Source organism: Macrobrachium rosenbergii, chromosome 44 (assembly GCF_040412425.1).
Source record: "Macrobrachium rosenbergii isolate ZJJX-2024 chromosome 44, ASM4041242v1, whole genome shotgun sequence".
NCBI lineage: Eukaryota > Metazoa > Arthropoda > Malacostraca > Decapoda > Palaemonidae > Macrobrachium > Macrobrachium rosenbergii.
In genome coordinates, this window is record NC_089784.1 from 14,802,333 (window position 1) to 14,824,103 (window position 21,771).

At 36.4% G+C, this 21,771-nt stretch overlaps 2 protein-coding genes across 5 annotated transcripts in view; one reads left to right on the top strand and one right to left on the bottom strand.

Annotated features, from left to right (window-relative positions):
- LOC136829354 (X-linked interleukin-1 receptor accessory protein-like 2) overlaps positions 1-21,771 on the top strand; it is a 99,584-nt gene that overhangs the window by 36,760 nt on the left and 41,053 nt on the right. The window lies entirely within an intron of this gene.
- LOC136829353 (X-linked interleukin-1 receptor accessory protein-like 2) overlaps positions 1-21,771 on the bottom strand; it is a 56,993-nt gene that overhangs the window by 24,987 nt on the left and 10,235 nt on the right. The window contains exons 1-5 of one of the 2 annotated variants that reach the window (XM_067087776.1): positions 3,539-3,629; positions 2,702-2,829; positions 2,270-2,380; positions 1,426-1,586; positions 609-837 (exon numbers count right to left, since the gene is read on the bottom strand). In XM_067087776.1, the coding sequence (XP_066943877.1) occupies positions 609-837; positions 1,426-1,586; positions 2,270-2,380; positions 2,702-2,781 (581 nt within the window). In that variant the 5' untranslated portion in view covers positions 2,782-2,829; positions 3,539-3,629. Of the gene's footprint in view, positions 1-608; positions 838-1,425; positions 1,587-2,269; positions 2,381-2,701; positions 2,830-3,538; positions 3,630-21,771 lie in introns of those variants that run through there. The other variant, XM_067087777.1, reaches the window with a different exon arrangement.

The following is a 21,771-nucleotide window of genomic DNA, read 5'->3' on the forward strand; positions in this document are numbered from 1 at the left end:
ACTTCTAATGATGCCCATGACATGAAGATAAAAAAAAAAAGACCATCATGAGCCACAGAGATTAATCAGGATCCAAATTAAGAATTTATGTAAAGATCATGATTTATGTTGGTTGGTCAGAGCCCAGACGTCTAAGTCAGACCTCTATTTCCCTGGCTCATCAAACTTCTCGGACGCATTAGGGCCAAGGCATATGCTGGCACAAAACCAGCTTATCTAATCTAACCATCTAAACTAACTGTCACTAAAGATCAGACTGGACAGCCCTTGGTCTTCAGTATCGAAACAATGTCCCATGTACAAGTGAAACCACTGTTCAGAAGAGAAGATCATTTAGCTTTTCGGGAACACTGATGAGATGAGGTGGGGCTGATTTCATGTGGCGTGACAATGCTATTTTCATCCAGTCAAGGAAAGTCGTGAGAAATTTTGCATAGTTTTAGTACTCTAACGGACTACAGGAGAGAAAGAAAAAATGGAAATAGTCCTCTCGAAATATGGGCTGAAAGACAACTATTGACAGACAGTATTACTCATGATTTAGAAACCAAGAGATCCCTAGTATCTCGTACAGGGTATGAAAGACTTGTCCCTCACGAGCTGCTTACTCAATTATCTGTGGTTTAGTGATGTTCATGTCTTCTGATGAAGTCAGAAGTTCCAGGCTCCCATGTTCCAGCAATTCCTTTGACCACGTGAGTGTGTAGTTGAAATGGTTCACACAACGTGGCGTCCCAATGGAAGCCTTGCATTCGAGGGTGATACTGTGACCTTCTGGGGCATAAGTTTCGCCAGAGATTGTGCCTCCTCCTGGCTTAGTTTCTGTGGAGGTGCTCACTGAAAGGTGAAAAGATGCCGGCATTTAGTTTGAAATTTGTTCCTGACTACTTAGATATATTATATGCATGTAAGTAGATGTTTTAAAAAATACCTTTATAGACCAAAGCGGTAAGGGCCTTACCCTGTTTCATTTTTCCTTATGGTATATATGTATATATATATATATATATATATATATATATATATATATATATATATATATATACATATATATATATATGTATGTATGTATGTATGTATGTATGTATAAATATAGATATATATGCATATATAATATATGTACATATATATATATACAGTATATATATATATATATATATATATATATATATATATATATATATATATATATATATATATATATACAGTATATGATCTGTGTGTTTCTGTTTGTCTGAATAAACCAGAGACAGCGGATAAGAAGTAAAAGGCAGAAAGGGAAGCAGCTGGTGCCGAAGGTATGTTCCAAAGCATCTATAGGAAAGTCTGTTGTGTTCCGCGCAAGGCCTACTTTAACCCCCTTATCGCTGATGCGCAGTCCTGGAAGACCGTCAAACCTCTAAGGCCAGGTATCTCAGTACTCACATGTGACACACACGCTGAACGTCTGAGAAATGCGAGTTCCGTTGGAAAAGGTCGCATGGCACGTGAAGTTCCCTGCGTCTGCCTTGCGGACGGCATCCGAAGAGAGAGTGTTCTTGTTCTTCCACGATTTAGTTGTGAATTCGCTTTTCTCGGGCTTGATCCTGGATAGAAAAGGAGAAAAAAGTAATATATGATAACGTAGTCATCGCTGAAATTCTCTTAGCGAAATTATTTCGTTTTCTTCTCTTTAAATGTCCTAGTAAAGCGGGTCAAGTTTAAAGAAACATTGCTGAAACGCAATGTGAAATTAATTCATAGCTTTTCTCCCTGGAAACAAAACGTATCCGCTCATCGAATAAATCTTTTGCTCTTTTAGATAAGATAAAGAGGGGTAACAGGTTTGAATCACATCGCAAGTAACTTCATACATCCTCTACCAAACTAAAATGAACAACGCATGAAGCATTATCTACATACAGAATCATAACTGAACACATAGAAATACGTATCAGATAAATTCTTATGTTAATGAATGACTGGCTCCATCGAGCATTACTGATCATGATGTGTGCGTGCAAGTGAGTCATCTCAGCAGAATTTAAAGGTCGCCAATGAGCAGCCAAGGCAAAGAAGGGTCATTGCACTTGCGCACAATGTCCTTGTCCCCCAGCCCCCACCCTAAGCTCACGGTCCGTTTGCCAGGGCAAGGACTTGGGCGGCATTGCACTTCGGACCAACGCTGCGGGAAGTCTGTTGCAGTACCACTGAGCTACGAAATCTATGGAAACCAAATAGATTAGTTGCAGTGACTACAGTGCCTACAGCAACAGAGATATATACTTACCACTCGATGTCAGGATCGTCACCGGAAACCTCGGCTTCCGGAAGACATGTCAGTTCGTGATATCGGGAGGCCGTGAAGTCTTTCCATATAATGGGCCGTTCTTCCACTACACTGTAGGTAAATGGAAAAAAGTGCTTTGAAATAAATCAGCGGGGTAATTATTCATATTCCCGGTGCTCTTTAGTCGGTGATGTGATGTTAAACTTTTGCAGAGTTTGTTTTATGTTTAAGTTGATGAGCTCACGTAAAACGTTACTCTCAGGGGTTGTTTAACTCTGTACACAAAGTATTAGAACTGATCAGCCTCACACCGTATATTATAAACAACAACAATATTTCAGCAAGAGCTAAGGCAGCAGTGAAGATCGTAATGATGGTAAGGATGAGAATCAAATTAACGTCATAAAGGAGCGATGACGTCACTTCCCCTACCCTGCAGAAGGCATTTGCAGAGCATTCAGAAGCGTGAGGCGATACATCAGTACTGCGATGCCTCTCTTTTTGTGACCCATGGTGCCTCCTGCCCTTCAGCCACTCGTTGAAAGGATCATGAAGGCAACCTAAAAAATGAAAAGAAAACGGCTTCTTAGTTCAGCGGATTTTGGACAAAAAGAAATTAATAGTTAAATTATTTCTTTCGTGCAATTAATGACGAATGTTCTTGGCCGTTACGCACCTAATCGCGGTGTCCATTAATTACATATGTAATTGATGTATAAACCGGTGTGCGCATGTGTATACAAGCACAACAGAAATATTTTTTTAAAGGAAAATATAACTCATAACACTGTTATGCTTTTCTCAATCTTGTGAAGTAAAACTATCGGTGTTACTTTTCGTTCATAAAGAATCCAATAAGTTTAGCATATCTGATGAATCCTGACTGGAACATTTTTGTAAAACTTGTTGACAATACCTGATATGAAGCATCACGGCAACCTGGCGTATAACACCACAAAAGAAATATTAAGGGGATCCTGGCTTATAGAACCTCACACGAATTATTATTGGATGCCAGTTTACAATACAACAGGTGACAAGCTATTAACAACAGGTTTTTAATGCATCAGATAAACTATAATTGAAACCTGGTTTTTAACAACTCACACGGAGCATTTATCAATTTTGGTTTATATCTCAGATAAATTATTGCAGAGACCTGGTCGTTACCAACTGTAGTATTAGTTTTAATTTCATCCAAAATAAATTAAAAACAAAACGACTTTTGACGCATAGTAATGAGAATGATAAAAGCAAGCAACCACAGACCTTGCTTCTGCTATCCACTACTGTTCACTGCCACTGTCGAAGCAATACTCGAAGCCGCTGTAGGCAAACAGTTTGTTTTTCGTGGTTTTTACGCAAGTTAAAAAAAAATAAGAGGCGGGACTTCCACGAAAGTTAGTGTCGCCGAAACCACCAGACCTTTGGAATTTCCCAGAGCATACTAGGTTAATCAAACATCACGACACCCATACACACATTCATTATATAATATTTACAGTATGTATATATATATATATATATATATATATATATATATATATATATATATATATATATATGTGTATGTATATATATATATATAATAATATAAATACATATGTATATCATATATATGTATGTATACATATATATAATATTTATCTATTGAATTATCTATTCATTTGTATGCATATATATGTATATATATTTATCTATATATATGAGTAAAAATATATATATATATATAAATTATAAATTATATATATTTATATTTATATACATATATATATATATCTACATGTATGTGTATATAAATATAATATATATATATATATATATATATATATATATATATATATATATATATATATATATATATATATATATATATATATGTATATGTGTATATAAATATATATATATATATATATATATATAAATTTACATATATTTATATAAATACACATACATATGCATATATATGTATATATATATTTATATACAATATATATATATATATACTTACACATATACATTCAACAATAAGCCATTTCTCCTACTAGGGCGGCTCCCAAGGAAAGAAAAGACAACGACCACTGCCAAAATCATCTTTACACTGCTGATTTGTAGATGAATCCCCAGCTTAAGAATCTACAGCATTAGCCAATTCATATACCTACTAAAACGCTCGTCAGCAGTATGTCAGACACCCTTATACTGTACTGTACATATTGCACCATTCACCTCGAACTTCCATGCATTCTCTCCTTCTCTTTTACTTTAAGTCTTCAGGTGGCAACCCTTATTGACAGGCAGTAGAATATAAACCCAAGAGAGTTTCAGAGGGAAATCAGCCTGCAGAAAGAGACAAGTTATTGGAAATGGTGATAAATAAATAAAAGGAGGAAATGGAAAATAGACCCGATACTCCTGAGATCACAAAATTCCACAGCTACACTCTGCAAACCATTCCATATTTTAGTTGCAGCCAAAATGAAACTCCCAGGAAACTGAGTAGTACTAAACCTGATTCTAGAAAACGACACTCTTTGTAGCAGCCAAACCAGCTAGGTCAGATATAGAAGAGTGTAACCTTGTGGTACATTTTATGCAACAATCATAATGAACTAACTTTACATCTATGACACAAGTGAACATTAAGAGTTGGCAAAATAAACTTTGCTGCGGACAAAGTCTCTCTAATAGTTTGAGATGTGAGTCAGCACCAGAAGACCACTCTGGAGAACAGTGCTCCAAACAAGAAAGAAGAACGGAGGCAATAACTTAGATATAATAGCCTCACCCCTAAACATCCTTAAACATTTCCGCAAGACACCAACTTTCTGAGAAAACAAGGAAGCAATAAGACATATATGCTTCTAAAAAGCCAGTTTCTTATCAAAAGTTACGCCTAAAATCTTTAGAGGCACTGACATTTTAAACTGTACCAATCAAATGTAAATCAGGATGCAATGTCAAAAGTACTTTGGATCTACTATCATAATTTCAGTTGTAGAAGAGTTAAGCATCTTACCCCAAAGCCCACTTAACTCTTGAATACTTACCAGATCTTTATTCAAGGATTCTGCAACCACAGACCTGAGGCACGGAGAAGGAACAACGGCCAGAAAAGTGGCGTCGTTGGCGTATGCAGTCAATTTGTTTTTCAGACCTTGCCACATGTACTAGTATACAGATAATAAATGGCAAAGGTTCAAGAACGATACTTTGTGGAATTCCTGAGATGACATCGCTAAATCTACTATATTGACATCAACATAGACCCTTTGGGTTCTGCCTGTTAAAAATTCATTTGAAATATTAATAAAAGATCCACCAATTCCCAATAATCATAGTTTGTAGATAAGTGCTTCATGATCCACATGGTCAGAAACTGCACTAAAACCCAGACCAACCATGTAAGCCTCTGCACTCTCATTAAGCGCACTCTGCAAGACAGCAGATATTGACAAGAGTGCGTCACAAGCACCAAGGCCTTTACGAAACGCAAACTGTAGTGCTGGTAGCAAGTTATTATTTTTAACAAACCTACAAAGACGCTTAGTGACCAGCATCTCAAAAACCTTAGATAAAGCAAGAGGAAGTGAAATTGGCCTATATTCAGAAGGGCACGAGAATGGACTTAGTCCCTCAGGTAATGCAGGAATGTTTCCCTTCCTCCAAATAGAAGGAAAGCATGCCAGTTCAACTAATCTTCTGAAAATAGTAGTAATCATAGGAGCAATGAAATCAGCAGTCTTTTTAGAAAAGAAGGGAAGATCCCCTTAGGGTCTATGCCACCATAACTGTTAAGGCCCAGATCCAAAGTTTCGACTTCTCTAGAACTGAAGACCATTTAACACAACTTAGGCTCTAGAAAGTGTGACGGAGGCAACAATCATTTGCTTGGATGTTAAAGCCCTTCCCTTCCAATACCTTTTGCACACTATAGGCTATATAGTTTCAAGTTCCTCCTCTCATTTTTCACCTGAAACCTGTAAATTGCTTATTTTTTTTCCACTGGCCTATAATTATTATCATCCATTCTTCCCACATGACCAAACCATCTCAAAACACTAATCTGTCCTTCCACTTATGTTAATCCTTATACCATTCCCACATATCCAGATTTTTTACTCAACTTTTCAGTTTTCTTATGACATAATATGTAACAGTTCACCTCTACAGCTTCCAGCTTTTTCTTTCATTCCCATTCTCCATTCACTCTTTACTGTCGTAAAGGAGACCTGGTTCAACAGTTCCTTCATAAATTCCAATCTTGGAAGCTATGCATATTCGTTGTTTTCCCCAACATTGCTTCACCTATTTAGTAACCAATCTCTTCTGTCATTCTACTGTTATTTACTCCCAAATACCTTTATGGCTTTATTTCTAAATTATTCAAGACCTGACACACAGACCAAAGCAAGTCTTAAAACTCATGACAAAATTTACTGAACATACCTCTTTCTCAACGCCGGAAGATGACACCAAGACCTCTTTCTACATGTACTATTTTGAACACTGCTCCATTGATCTGCAAAAGGGAGCCCAGCCTCCTCTTAGCTAGCCTAATAAATCCACCAGACCACCATAAATATTCAGCATTTTCCGTTTGTATCAATTTTTTTCTTGATTATTAGTCATTCGTCTTTCCTCTTGTCATTGGGGTCTGGGGCTATAGGTCACTTGGCTTCATATCCCTTTGACCTTTGAATTTAACAAAAAAAATTTCTTATAATCTTGAAAGTCAAAGATTCTCGGAAGATATGTTTCGATAACATTACGTCACAGTGAATAACATCCTGAGAACAAAAACTATCTTGTTTTGAAGTTTTTTGATTATCATCAGGGGATATTACTACAATCTGTATAATATGGTTGTGCAGGTATTGTGTAAGAATAATGTAACCAGTTTCTTTTTTTTTTTCTTTGTTTTTTCAATTTTATTATTATTATTATTATTATTATTATTATTATTATTATTATTATTATTATTAACTCTTCTGACCATGAGGTCAAATGAAAATTTCAGAAATGCGTAAAGACGAAAATATGAATGGCTGTATGAGTGCTGAATGCCACATACACACACACACACACACTATATATATATATATATATATATATATATATATATATATATATATATATATATATATATATATATATATATATATATAATGCCACGTTCATGCTTTGAATTCTGAATGAACTCTGAGTTGTCTTTGCGGAAAACTTTCACAGCACCAATGCTAAAAAAATCCTGCTCACGTCGCTCTTCACAGAGTTTCAGTCCCCATAAAAAAACTTACTCCACTCTTGCATATTAGACCCATTCGTTTCAAACCCTGTATCACTCCATCAAGACATCACTGTTAATGTTCCCACCAACTCCCTTAGGTAGAACTGAGTAAGAGCTCCGCATCGGGTATTACCTTGGGAATTGACTGTTTCTATAGTATTTTGGTTGCTTATCAAGAATTTACCGTTATTTTTGGTCGGCTGACTGTAATTAACCTCAGAACTGATTACGTTTTTGTATGCTGGCCATCCTGGAATGCTATCGCACATGCGCGATGTTATTGGGGAACTTTTGGTCAAATGTGGAGTTTCCTTCACACTGCCTACCAGGTTAGGTTAGGTTATGGTACGTTAGGTTAGTATGGTTCCTTTTAAATTAGATTTCCTTAGCCAATCCCTTCTTGAACATATGGCTCCCTAATGACTTTCGTATTCGGGGAACCGTTCCATACAGTTCGTGTGGAGCTTGTTTCTTATAAATACTTTCCTTTGTCCCTTGGTTTCATATTCGTATGCCATTTTCAACATTCTCCCCACGTGACCAAGTCACCTCAAAATCGTCGGATTAATCTTTCAACACTGGACAGTTTTGCCCCCATTTTTGTTATATCTGTCCTCGCCCTTTCAGCCCTGCTTATTCAACATATACAACATAAAGTACAGAAACTGATATTTGATAGGAATGTGTATGGCAGAATCTAAATCAACGTCATCTCTCTTGGTAGCATAATGGATATAAGCTAAGTATCTACCTCTGTATCAACCTCAAACAAAATATTTTGAATCCTGATCGGAGTAGGTATAGTTATTATATATAATTCCCTTTGGATGTAATTTATTTCCCAGGTAAATGGATCAGGTATTAAGGCATATTTTTGGTTTAAATTTGTGAGTAGAAAACAGTCATGTGTGAATTGGTGACAAAACCATCATACTATGTAGATTGTTCTGTTCAACCTCGACTTTTTACTTCCTTTTGAATTCAGCATCCACTCTTCACCTGTTTGGATTCGGTATCCACTCTTCTTCACCCATTTGAACTCGGCATCCACTTGTCACCCATTTGCCTTCAGCATCCTCTCTTCACTTCTACATACGAGTGATGGCTCAAGATTCCTTCCATATATCATTGCAATTTCGGCTTTCGCATACTGGTCTTCTCATACAGAACTTAATTTAAACATTAAGCATCTGCGTAACTGTTCGTATCTCGACTTTTACCGTCTGACTTATCAAAAAATAAGCATGCCTTTTATTTCATCCATATTTTTAAGGTTCGTAGAGGTGTAAATAACCCAATGAGTCCATCATACAACCCTTTAACCAAACTACTCAAATAGGCAACCCTCTGCCTTGTTCGCCATATAACTTTTTCTTCAGTTTATAAGTTGTATACGAACAGATGAAAATGGACTTTATAGGGCATCATTTTTATTTTCCGCCATAGCTTCAAAGCTAATCCTTTTCTCAAAAACTACTTCAAGAAATGTATATCATCGCTGTCGATGTGAATTGTACAGGAAATTCAGGGTAATTTCTACACCGGATGTCAGTGTCAACGGCTCGTGTTTCTATATTTTTGAGCGATCTGAGGGTAGTCCATTGTAACTGTGTGCTCAGTGCAAGCACGACTAGGTTATCTAAGGACAAAAATAAAAAAGGTTTTGCGATAAGTAAGGTAAATTTGGTTGGCGAATGAATAAACAAACAATAATGCGGTATCGCGCTTTTTGTGTTAATTGTTCATCAGAAAAGAAAACATGTAAAATGGATTGGAGAAGTGGGGATTTTCACGCTTAGAGAGGAAGAACCCCGCTGATTACTTGTTTCCGTTCTGTACGAGATGAAGAAAACTATACGAAGTGAAACTTCAATACTATGAATTCCTCGAATACGTGTATTCTCGCTGAATCAAATCTATATCTTGATATCTTTTACTGAAATTATGAGATGGAAGACTGCAATAAGAAACAAGACTGGACTTGAAAATTTAAAGAGTTTTGCGGCTCGGTATCAAATCCAGATAGTTACATATTTACGGAACAACTTGGTATTCTAGACAGAAATGTCTTAACAACCTGCTTTGATCTCTGGATTTACGAGAAACCACTCTAACTATTTTTGGGAGAGAAACTTTTATTTTAGAGCTAAGCATCGATTTTCCTAAAAATTTTAAAGCAATGCCGTTATGCCATATAGAAGACTGGCATGCGACAGTTTAGAGCAGTCTCTAAACCCTATAAAGTTCATTTTCATCTATTCGTATAACTTATAAATTGGAGAAAAGTTGAGTATACCTTAGTTTAACCAGACCACTGAGCTGATTAACAGCTCTCGTAGGGCTGGCCCGAAGGATTAGACTTATTTTACGTGGCTAAGAACCAATTGGTTACCTAGCAACGGGACCTACAGCTTATTGTGGAATCCGAACCACATTATAACGAGAAATGAATTTCTATCACCAGAAATAAATTCCCCTAATCCTTCACTGGCCAGAAATAATATATATAGCGAATAAGGCAGAGGGTTGCCTATTTGAGTAGCTTGGTTAAAATGTTGTATGATGGACTCGTTGGGTTATTTACACTTCTGTGAACCTTAAAAGAATGGGTGAAATAAAAGGCATGTTTATTTTTCGATAAGCCGAAGGATAAAAGTCGAGATACGAATAGTTACGCAAATGCTTTATGTTAAAATTAAGTGCTGAATGAGAAGACCAGTCTGCAAAAGCCGAAATCGCAATATATGGAAGGAATGTTGAGCCATCACCCGTATGTGGAGGTGAGGAGTGGGTGCTAAAGGTAAATGGGTGACGAGCGGTGCTGAATTCAAATGGGTGAAGAAGAGTGGATACTGAATTCAAACGGGTGAAGAATGGATGTTGAATTCAAAAGGAAGCAAAAAGTTGAGGTTGTACAGAACAATCTGCATAGTATGGAGTGCTGGAAATGCAGTACAAATGAAAACAGCCTCAAACCAAATAATAATAATAATAATAATATTATTATTATTATTATTATTATTGTTATTGTTGTTGTTGTTGTTATTCATTTGTCTACTTATTTTATTAATTTACACATATATGTGTATATATATATATATATATATATATATATATATATATATATATATATATATATATATATATGAATTAATAAAATAATAATAATAATAATAATAATAATAATAATAATAATAATAATAATAATAATAATAATAATAATATAATAAGAAGAGCGAAATGGAAGCAACAGTTTGCCACCAGATACAAAGGGGTATTGGATTGCGAGGCCTTACTACGGGGGACGTTGGGGTCAGAAAAGGTTAAGAAACACTGGTTTAGAGTATTTCGCGCTATCATGGCGAGCGTTGTAATGTCAAGGGCAGTGAATTTTTTTCGCCCATTCTTAATTTTATTGACGTAACTTAAGAAAGATAAAGACTGGCGAAGAAGTTCCCAAGGAAATTACTATTTGTTGAGTCCCATCAGATCACTATTAACACTCTTACGTCCAATAAAAAGTCGGCTTTGTTAGCCAAGCCCAGCATTGCACGACTGTTCACTGGTAACACTGATCAGTGAATCGTAGGAATGGAATAGGACCGAAAGACACTTGATTACATAAACTCTGATCTCTCTTATTTTAGTACCAAAATCACTTTCAAAATAGTTTTTTACATTTGCAACAGAACCTCCACCAAGTGATGCTAGTTGTTCGTAAGTTCCCAAGACCATCATAAGTTATTTCCGTAACAGAAGATTATCAGCATTGCTTCGAATTCCTGTATATACAATATGCCATTCACCTCTACCTTGCATGCACTTTCAGGCTACCTATATAATAAGGCCATGCTAGGTCTTCGCCTCCTATTCCTCTTGTTGCTTACGATATAGACACACAACTCGGCAACCTATCGTTGGCCATTCTTTTCACATGACAAACCATCTCATATCACTCAAATGTTTATTTACTGCTGTTCTAATAATTAATAATGGCCTTTAGTATCAGGTGACCAGGTTACAAGTTACCCAGTTGCAAATTGACCAGTTTACTGGCTAACCTGACTGTGGCTTTGAGATGGTCATGAATCTGCTAAGTTGCCCATTGAACTGGGTACCAGTGGACCTGTTACTGATGCCCCCTTACGTGTTCATTATCTTCAGAACCTGTTTCAGCCTTAAGTTATTACAATAACTCTTCCTAAGGATATCAGCTTAGACTGAGCAAATGTAGCCAGTCGTCGTAACAATCAACAAACCAAGTGCATACTATTGCACCACATAAATTTACCAATTGGAGACCGGATTTGGCTCTGGAAATGGAGCCTAGTGCCAAACGTAGAAGTTGTGCATGGCTGGTCCGTCTTCACTCTATAGGCAGAATGGTCTTGCTGTCCATGTTGCAATGCAGAGATTTCTCCCATCCTGTTAACTCCTACCAGACCTCTCCACATAGGCTTCTGATAAACCAAATTGGAGGAGAGAATCTACAAAGTGTGGACAGCGATTAATTTATCTGTCAAGAGAGTGTCCTATGCTTTGCAATCAATTCCACCATTCAAGTCCCAAAATCTTTCACTTTATTGCGAGTGAGATAGGGGAGCGGATAGATTATTCATAGGTGCTTATAAGATGAAGACTGAAAAACTACTTGCTACCAAATAAGAGAATTCAATAGCGACTGGTTAAGTAACTATGTATTCCATAAAGCTTTGCAAAAATTATCTATTGATTAATTTCTTATAGAACCAGAAAGTGAAATGCATGGTATGTGAGTGCTTCCCTGGATAACACATAGCCTCTGATTATTTCAGTGATGCACGCTGTGTATCATTAATTTGCCCCACGTTCTGATTCTTTACTGAACAGTAAACTGTGCGTTTAAAATAGTTTTCACTTTGATTATTTTCCTCATAAACTACCGAGCTTAAGGCGCTGAATTTAATAAGAGGGTTGAGTGTTACACAAGTGGGAAAAATTTACACTGAATCCCGTCCTGCCTTGGGGATTTTCATTCGATATTTTGTCCGCTCGCGATTAGTGTTTTGTGGAATTACCGAGCATATTTTCTTTTGTTTCCAATGTATGCACTTTCGTACTATACCTTGTAGTTTTATGTTTTATTCTGCGGTATTCAAAGGAGAGGCTGTCGCACTAGTAGGCCTAGTGTTCAGAAATATGTATAGCTGCATTAAATTCCTTATTCAGCTGTGAATTAAGATATTTTCTGAAATTAACAGATTGTGCATATTTGTAGGTCTAAGAAATATAAATGTCATAAATGAAATTCATATATTATTGAGGCAGGAAAGGTTTGAACTACTTTGTACACTGTTACTGGGTGAAATGCCTCCCATAAAGGGGCAAAATATATCTCCTATACCGTGCGTGTTTGTGTATGAGTGTGTGTGTGTCTGTCTGTGTTTGTGAGTAGATAACTAACATATTTTAACTGTAAACAGAAATTCCTATCCTTAGGAATTTATAATCAGGAATTTTTGTACCAAGGTTTAACAGTTTATATGTTCCCAAAATAAGTATAGGGGAGTAATCTCGGGCAAGTCCTGCATCCATCTTGGTTAGGTTAACCAAGACGTTCACATTCGAGGGGAAATCACAGAGGTTATACAATAAACGTAGAATGAAGACACTGAAATGCCAGAGGATGGATGTGTGGAATTACCACAATTTCATAAATGCTAAAAATGTTGCATCCTGCGGCCAATGATAAAATCGATGTTTCCCAAAAACGGTAGTCTCCAAACAATAAAGAAAATGTCGAAACTTCGATAAACCGTCTCATGAGGGTAGAGTTTTATGCTCATCAAAAGCCTCAAGGACTGCATTGAGTGGGATTTCACCTAGATCCCCGAGTATTTTATTTTATTTTATTCAGTCCAGTATTTTCGGGTACCTAATTCATAAGTCTAAAAACAAAAACAAAAAGATTTAAAAAGCCGATTATCTAAAGTCAGATTTCATGTTCACAAAAGCCTCGGGGATTTCATTTCTTAGAATTTCATGTAGCACTAACGGGTATTTCATTCTGTTTTATTTTACATTTAATCATATGTAATTTTTCTGAATGCTAAAAATTATAAAAAGAAATTCCCACCTCGCTAAGACGGAATTTTATTCCCAACAAAAGCCTCAGGGATTCCATTAAATAGAATTTTATCTCTGTCTTCACAGCATTTTATTTCGCTCTTGTTTGTCACTGAAAGAAGAATATTTTCCATTACAACGACTGCCTGGATAATGTTTTACTCAAGTCTGAAAACAGCATGGGACCCTGACCTTTAAAAACAAGCGTGACACTGCATTTCCGACATTTGAAATCGAGAATTCCCTTGATTCCTGATTTCGATGTAATGTAATGTCATTATATCGCGCAACAGACTACTGAAAATCGAAGCTGTTTCACGGGAATACAAAGATTTCAGCTACACAAATTTCTCACGAGTATCCATCGTGTCTGCCGTCATGCTTCCAGAAACTCCCACTTGTGTGTGAGTAAATATCGTTTTCATTTTATGCAGAACTCGAATTTCAGTTAGAGGCACAGTGTATTTTTTCAGTACTGTATCCTTTGTCTTATTTATTGCAACCTACGTTTTCCTTGGTGTCAAAACCATCCTAATACATACCGAAAACGCTTCCAATTATGAAAATGACACGTTCATTGATCTTCAAAGCAAGCTAAACTATGATCCAGGTATAAATTCACTCTGGTCATATTCCAAATGAAACCATTCTTTATTTGGTTTCGAGCTAAGAGACTTCCATGCAACAGCAGAGCTTTAAATATACTTCCTTGAATGTTGATGCCACAAGGTTTAGCATTTCAGAACTTTTACTCTAGCATGTTAGACTACTGTTCGCATGGTCAAATGTCAACATGGGACATTTTTTCGGACAATATCCCTTAAAGCGGGAATTCTCTTTTTCGCATCAGTATAATATTGTGAAACTTACTGTTTGGCTATCTTCCATGAGAATCATCTGAATGGAGACTTCTGTACATCGGTGTGGTATTCCTCAAAGTGAGAATTCCTTTTTCACTTCATTACAATGGCAACTGCTGTTTTGCATGTTTATAAGAAATTGGCCTCAACCTTGGTTATAAAATCCCATGTGTGAACTGTGATTCCATTTCACTTGGGCTACACAGTTAAGGCATTCAATGTCAGAACAAATCAACATAAACATTCAGTTAGAAGTGGCCAAAAGAATAATGTTCTTTTTGTGCAAATGCGTAAAAATCCCATAGGAATTGTGGGTTAATTAGTAGTAAAGCTGCATGATGTAAAAATATTGTCCATAAATCGCCTTGAATCTGCATTAAGACAATTTTGTTCAAGCCCTAGTTGTTGTCTAGTGCCTCTCCTTGTTTTATCAAGGTACCTGAGTTAATCCTACAAAGCTGTTCCTTAGCTGAAGAGCCAGTTCACACGTGATTCCCTTTAGTTGCTGTTTGTAAAGCTGAGTCCTCGCTGTGGTCTTTTATTCCATTTTATTTAGATTGCCTAAAAAATGCCTGAGAGTAAAGGCTAAAGATCTTCACTTTCTTTTGCAGCCGTATGCTCTTTTATAATTTATAATGCATTGTTATTTCCGTGATAGAAGTTATGCATGCGCGTCTTGCTGTGTGGTTTCCTAAAAGTGGAAATTCCCTTTTTCTCAACGATGACAGTCAGAAAATGCTTCCACCTCGGCAGTCTTCCATAAGCTTTATTTCTAGGAGGATCCCTGTCGTGTATGTATGTAGGTCCACCTTGTGTGACATTCCTAGTTCAGGAAGTCCCCTTCCCACATCAGTGATAGCCAGGAAAAGCTTTTCACTTAGCCATCTTTCATAAGCGTTATCGGAGACTTTTGTAATGTATGCATTCTTATATATGAATCCACTTATATTGATTTGTCGTTCTGTGCGATACTTCTAAAAGAGGGATTCCCTTTCATACAGAACTGATAATCCGGAAAAGCTTCTTGCTTTACCCTCCTTAAATTTCCTTTTGCTCAGTGGAGACTTTTCTTATGCATGTACATATGTATGTATGTATGTGTGTGCCTCTCTCTCTCTCTCTCTCGTTAGTCTTTTCAGCACTTTCTCATTTACTGGTTAATGGATAAAGTATCATATTATATAGTTTGATATTCACAAATAAACTAAATAAATACTATCTAAACTTGTCCAGTTATATCACTGTAAATAGTAGTATCTTTCAAGCATTCTTTTGAGAGTTGACAATATTATGATTATCATTAAACTATTATGTGCTAGCATCAACAAGAAACAAGCAAAATACGGCCATTGACATTTTCAGAAGAATGGAATGTCCATTCTTGTATCAAAGAAAAACAACTAAGGAGGGTAGTATTAAGGGGGAGAGAGAGAGAGAAGAAATTCTTAGATAAAGAAAACCGAACACTTCTTACAACAGCGTTCTGATAGAAAGAATGACACAGTTTCACTGAAAAAGGGATGAATGACCACGAAGTCGGAACTGTGTTGAAAGCGAGAGAGAAAAATTTACGAAACAACGCTACCTGTCAGAGGCTCGTTTACCCAGCTATTTACGGCCAGTTACATTCCGGACAAGTCTAGTTGTACGAAAGCATTCAGGTGAATTTTTTCTGTTATCAGAAAGCATGAATTCTCTGCACAATTTACACTTAGTAACAATGTCATGCTGCCCTTCGAGTGCAGTGTTGAAAACATCATGAGATTTAAAAGCAAAATAAGTGAATGCCAAAACTACTAATTACTCAGGAATTGGTTGTCTTTAGCGCAGTACATGAAAACTACATTTTCTCACTATATGTAGAGAAAAGCAATTAAGGACTGAAAAGCCTTGATGTCTGAAACATTAATGATGACTTTCTCCTTGGGAATTATTATTATTATTATTATTATTATTATTATTATTATTATTATTATTATTATTATTATTATTATTATTATTATGGAACAAGCCCACAGGGCCCATTGACTTGAAATTCAAGCTTCCAAAGAGTATGGTGTTCAACTGAAAGGAGTAAACAGAAGGTAATAGGAAATTCAGAAGGAAGAGATCAATGATTAGAGAGGAAATAATAGATTAACAAATTAACAAATAAATAGACAAAAATGTAAGTAAATTATAAAGTCCAAGGACAATTGTTTTAGAGTAGCAATGCATAGCATCTCTGCTTGAACTTTTGAGGTTCCAGTTGCTGAACATCCTTAGGGAGACTGTTCCACAGTCCAACGGTGTGAGGAATAAAGGAACTCTGGAACTGTAGTTCGACAGCAAGGCACATTTACTGCATAATGGTGCTGCTGGATGGGAAGAAGTTCACCAATTAGGGAACAGATTACTCAGAGGGATGCAGACTTCCAGGTTGTGTGCCTCTGCGAGAAGAGATGAGTTACAGCTTTCAGTCATTTGAATGAAATTTTGCTCAGATAAAACAGTATCTTATGGCGAAGAAAATTGCGTTTGTAGCTTAGAAGTGAATATAGTAATTTTTTGTTGGATGACATTGCATCAAACTCAATACTGTCAGAACGGGAAAGGTAGAATGGAACGGAATACAAAATTTAGGCCAAGGGCTAGGACCTATGAGGTCATTTAGCACTGAAAGAGAAATTGAGAGTAAAAATGTTTTGAAGGTGTAACAGAAGGAAAACCTCGCAATTGCACGATGAAGTTGTTAAGAGAGGGTGAAAAGTAAGATGGAGGCAAGATAATACGAACGAAGATAGGAAAAGGTAGAGTGTCGACTTGTCGGAGGTTGTTCCATTTTCTTTCTCTTTTGTATATATTTTAAGCGATCATAGGGCTTATTTAAATCCTAGAAAGTATCCTGCAAATGCAGGTCTAAATTTCATTCAGTTCAGAACTGAAAATCTTCCCAGCATCAGTCTTTAGACTTACCGGCTCCGAGATTGGTTAAAAAAAAAGTGACTATAATTAAAATAATTTTTTGACTCTTGATTGGACAAGTTAACCTCGATATAAAAAAAAGTAGTATAATGTGAGTCTTATGCAAAAAAATTTTTTTTTTTGGCTCTATTATCAAGTGATCCACAAAATTAAAGGAAATCACAGTTGGTACACCCGTTTTCCAAACTGACAGTTGTTCCTCCCCCACCAGCAAGTCGAGCGTTGAACGTCGACGTGGAGGGTATTCTCTCTCACCAGCCCCCAGCCTATCCCGCAAATAGCAACCTTCACAACTCGTAGATTTGTCTGAATCGACAAAGGAACCCATCACCACGTCTTCTTTATGGCCACCAGTGAATGGAGGGATAATTTCATGTAATAAATTAGCCTTACAACAGTTTTTCGAGTCTGAATCAATATCAACTTTGCATGTAGGATCATGGGAGGCAGATTAGGAGGTCAAAGCCTGGGAGACCCTTGACTTTCTTATTAATAGTGTCTTGAGTCACTAAGAAACGCAGCAGATTACACATACGGCATCTTTGTCTACGTACTTCCTGATAACTATATTTTAGTCCTTAGAGCTCTCGTCGTTTTCTTGTTGTTTTTGTAAATCAGCCGTCATTCTTAACAAGGTCCCAACTTTTGGTCTCAGGAAGAGTCTGTCAGATTCGAAAACCTCCTGGGAGGCGAGTCTCTTAGTAAAGGTGATCCCCTTCCTGTTATAAGAGTCCATGAAGAACTGGAAATTGTGACTGGTTCTCCTGCTGCACCTGACAGATCTACATAACCTCCCAAAGGCTGTTTGTATTGCAGTGGGCTCTTTGGCTTGGATAACCGTTTCTCAGGGAACCAGATAAACGCAGCTCTATGATGCCCTTCTGTCTGTTCCATTCTTATTTCATAGATCATAATTGCTATTCATAAAAGAGTTTTTAAAATGGTTGTCAAATGTGCAATTGTGCCATGATCAAGTGCACACTTCCTTCGTTATTACTGCACCGGGAAAGCCCATGATGCACTACCCTGGCTTGCAGTATAACGAGAGGCGTACTGAAACAGTATCAAGTTTCCGGTGCCCGAGCACCAACGCTTCCTACGCAGGACTAGGAAACTTTAGCAATGAAAATTAATTATGCCTCTGCTTTAATTCTGGAATTCATTAGATTAGCAGACTTAGAGCCTCTACCTAATTTTTAAAAAGGGAGTTCAGAGAGGGAAGCACCATGCTCACGCTCCTGAAGATTACCGAGAATCCAACAAATGTATTAAAGAAATGAGGCTGTTTATCATAAAGTTCTATACCACCAACTTCAACCAGCTTTACTCTAGACTCAAAAGGACCCCTAACCCGATGAGTACTCTTAAGCACACGATAATGATTTATCATCGCAATACCTTTACGGTATATGATACAACGTATTTGCGATGACGTAGCTCTCAGAAAATTTATTATTGTTTCATTAGTAACGTAACCAGTCCATCTAGTGTCCATTTAAACTGAGAGAAGCTCGTAAAAGTAACACCAGGGCCTAAGATTAATGCTTTATAATTCGCATCTTGTTTTCTTATTCCCGTTCTTAAATTTTCAAGATGAAAGACGAAAATGGCGTAGACATATAGTGATAATTGTTTGAATAGTGCAGACAAAGAGCCCTCGTTAATAAAGATAAAATTTCCCCATTCTGAGATTCCCCTGAACTGCGGGAATAAGCAAAAGGTATTTACAACGTCCCCTCGGCCCCTAGGTGCATCTACTTTTTAACCTTTAACTATACTTCCATGCCCGCTTCCTTTCTTCAGTCTTGTGGGGCTTTCTCCCAGTTCCACCTGTAGACCCTTCTACTTCATCTCCTATACTTTCTGGATCTCTTTATTTACCTGTCCAACCATTCCGACTCCCTCTTTTCATTGTCTTAGGAGCTGAATGGCCGAAAGTGTCCCGGTACTTGCCTCAATTTCATAAATCAGTCAGTCACCATTCTTAGATTGTATCACGCGATTAAACATGATCAGTTCTTTAATTTTATATTTCAACATTTCAAAGACATTTCACACTCGGCACCTGGTATTGAACTCACAATCTATGACTTTATTGTGTATGTGTGCATTTGTGTGTGCGAGAGAGAGAGAGAGAGAGAGATTTTACGTCAAAGTAGAAGAAGCCTGATTTCTATTCCAGAATAAGGGTCATTATACACCAATAAATGAGAAAACGCCTTTGAAGAAACTTGTACATTTATGCGTACCTAAAAATATTATCAAAATTAATTATATCTAGGCTGTATTATTTGAATGTTCAGAACAGATAATTATAAACGTTAGCTAATTTCATTATAACCTCAATAATGTCATTAATTACGAAACTGAGGAAAAATCTCGAACTTCAGATAGCGTTCTGCTTGTATTCTTAAAGTTGAGAATCTGTTGTTGTTTTTTTTATGATATTTCAATCACCAGCACGTTGACTATGTTGTTAAAGGTAACATTTCTGTATCAACTACTCTTAAGAATCATTTTTCTACATCCCTAATCTTTAAGTGATTTGCGTCTTTCATCTCTCCTGCGAGGCAACGTTCTTTATATATATTTCTCAGTTCATTTGCTTCCAGTAATACGCGGATAACATACCTTGGTATGTTACATTTCTTCGTATCTGATGTTCACAATTTCAGAACACTTTTACCAGTATATATATATATTTTTTTTTCTAGCGCTTGTATGTTGAGATGCATGAAGCTGAATAGTAATCTTGAACTATCAAATAAGTATCATTTAAGAATCATGTATTTTCCATAAAGCTGATGGACAGTTTGTAAGTAACTGAAACCTAAAATTAAGCTTCAGTCTTTATATCTTAAATGGTTGTTCACTTCCCTTTTTAACGCTTTTCAATTCAGAATGAGGATGCTTCCTCGGTGATTTTCTGGCGATGCTTTAGGAACAGTATTCCTTTTCAGTATACCCTGCTATAAATCGCACCTCTCAAGGAAACGTTTTCTATCCGTAAGATTTATCTAACGTAATAGAGAATGTAATTATGGGAGACTGACATTCTATTTATTTGTGTAACATTATAAATAAACGTAGTTTTTCCCTTGCAAGTTTTTGCGCAATAAAGTGTTGCTCTTCACTGTCTGAGGGAATAGCTACCTTGATTGTTGTATTCATAATTTCTGACTACATAATGAAAATATCACTTTAAATTGTTCATGATAAATGTTTATAAGAGTAGCTGACAGCTACATATTTATAAACATTTTTATTTTCCCAGGCAACAAAAGTATAAGTAGAATTAAATAAATATATTTTTGTGCTTATTTAGGACAAGTATCGTTTAACCTTCCCAAAATAATGATGGTTATTTTTTGCTTGAGTTTTCCTTGGCCAATACGATAGTCCTTTGTACTTCACTTATCAACTAATATATAGAATTACATTTAATGCTCCTTGTTCCCGCAACGTATATTAACCAGTCTCACGTAGATTTGAATTTATGCTAGGATCTTTTACTGGTGGCAGCTATGAGAATTTGTTGTCATTCAACATACCCTGAGGGGGTAAGTGAACTCAGAATAGTTTGCTAATATATATATACATTATATATATACATATATATATATATATATATATATATGTGTGTGTATATATGTGTGTGTGTGTATTACTAGAGAATACTTTTGGGGACTTCCAGAACAATTGCTCCATAGAAAATGTTATGTAATTCAGGAAGTAGCTTCCTGTACCCCATGTTTCCTGCCAACTAGAGTAATTTTGTTAGTTTTTTTTTTAACATTGGTTTTGTTGGGAATTTATGTAACTTGTTCTGGAGAACGCGATAGATGGTGACTGTAATGTTATATCCTTGCAGTTAACTCTGTTGTTCATACTGTCTAGAAACTAATCTGACAATATCGAATATTTCAGTTTGTTGTATCTCAAGAAGAAGTAACAGTGTCAGATAAAAGAAAAAAAAAAGCGTCTTCACGGAACGCCAAGGCTAGGAGTCCAAGTTCAATATATGGTAATGCATAGGTACCCAAGCCTCAAGAATTTTTCTGAAGGCCACGGTAAAGTACATAGCGTCAAGAAATTCGAAAAGCAAAATTTTATGAAGGTCCAAAAACCCCAACTTCAAAACAATAACCCATCCTCAAGTTAAGTTTCTTGAATATATCACATCCAACCGGTTAATGATGCTAAACTGTCAGCAAATCTGAGGCCACAGCTGAGATACTTCACTGGACTTCAGAGAGTGAGGAACTTCTCGCCACTGGGCCGAG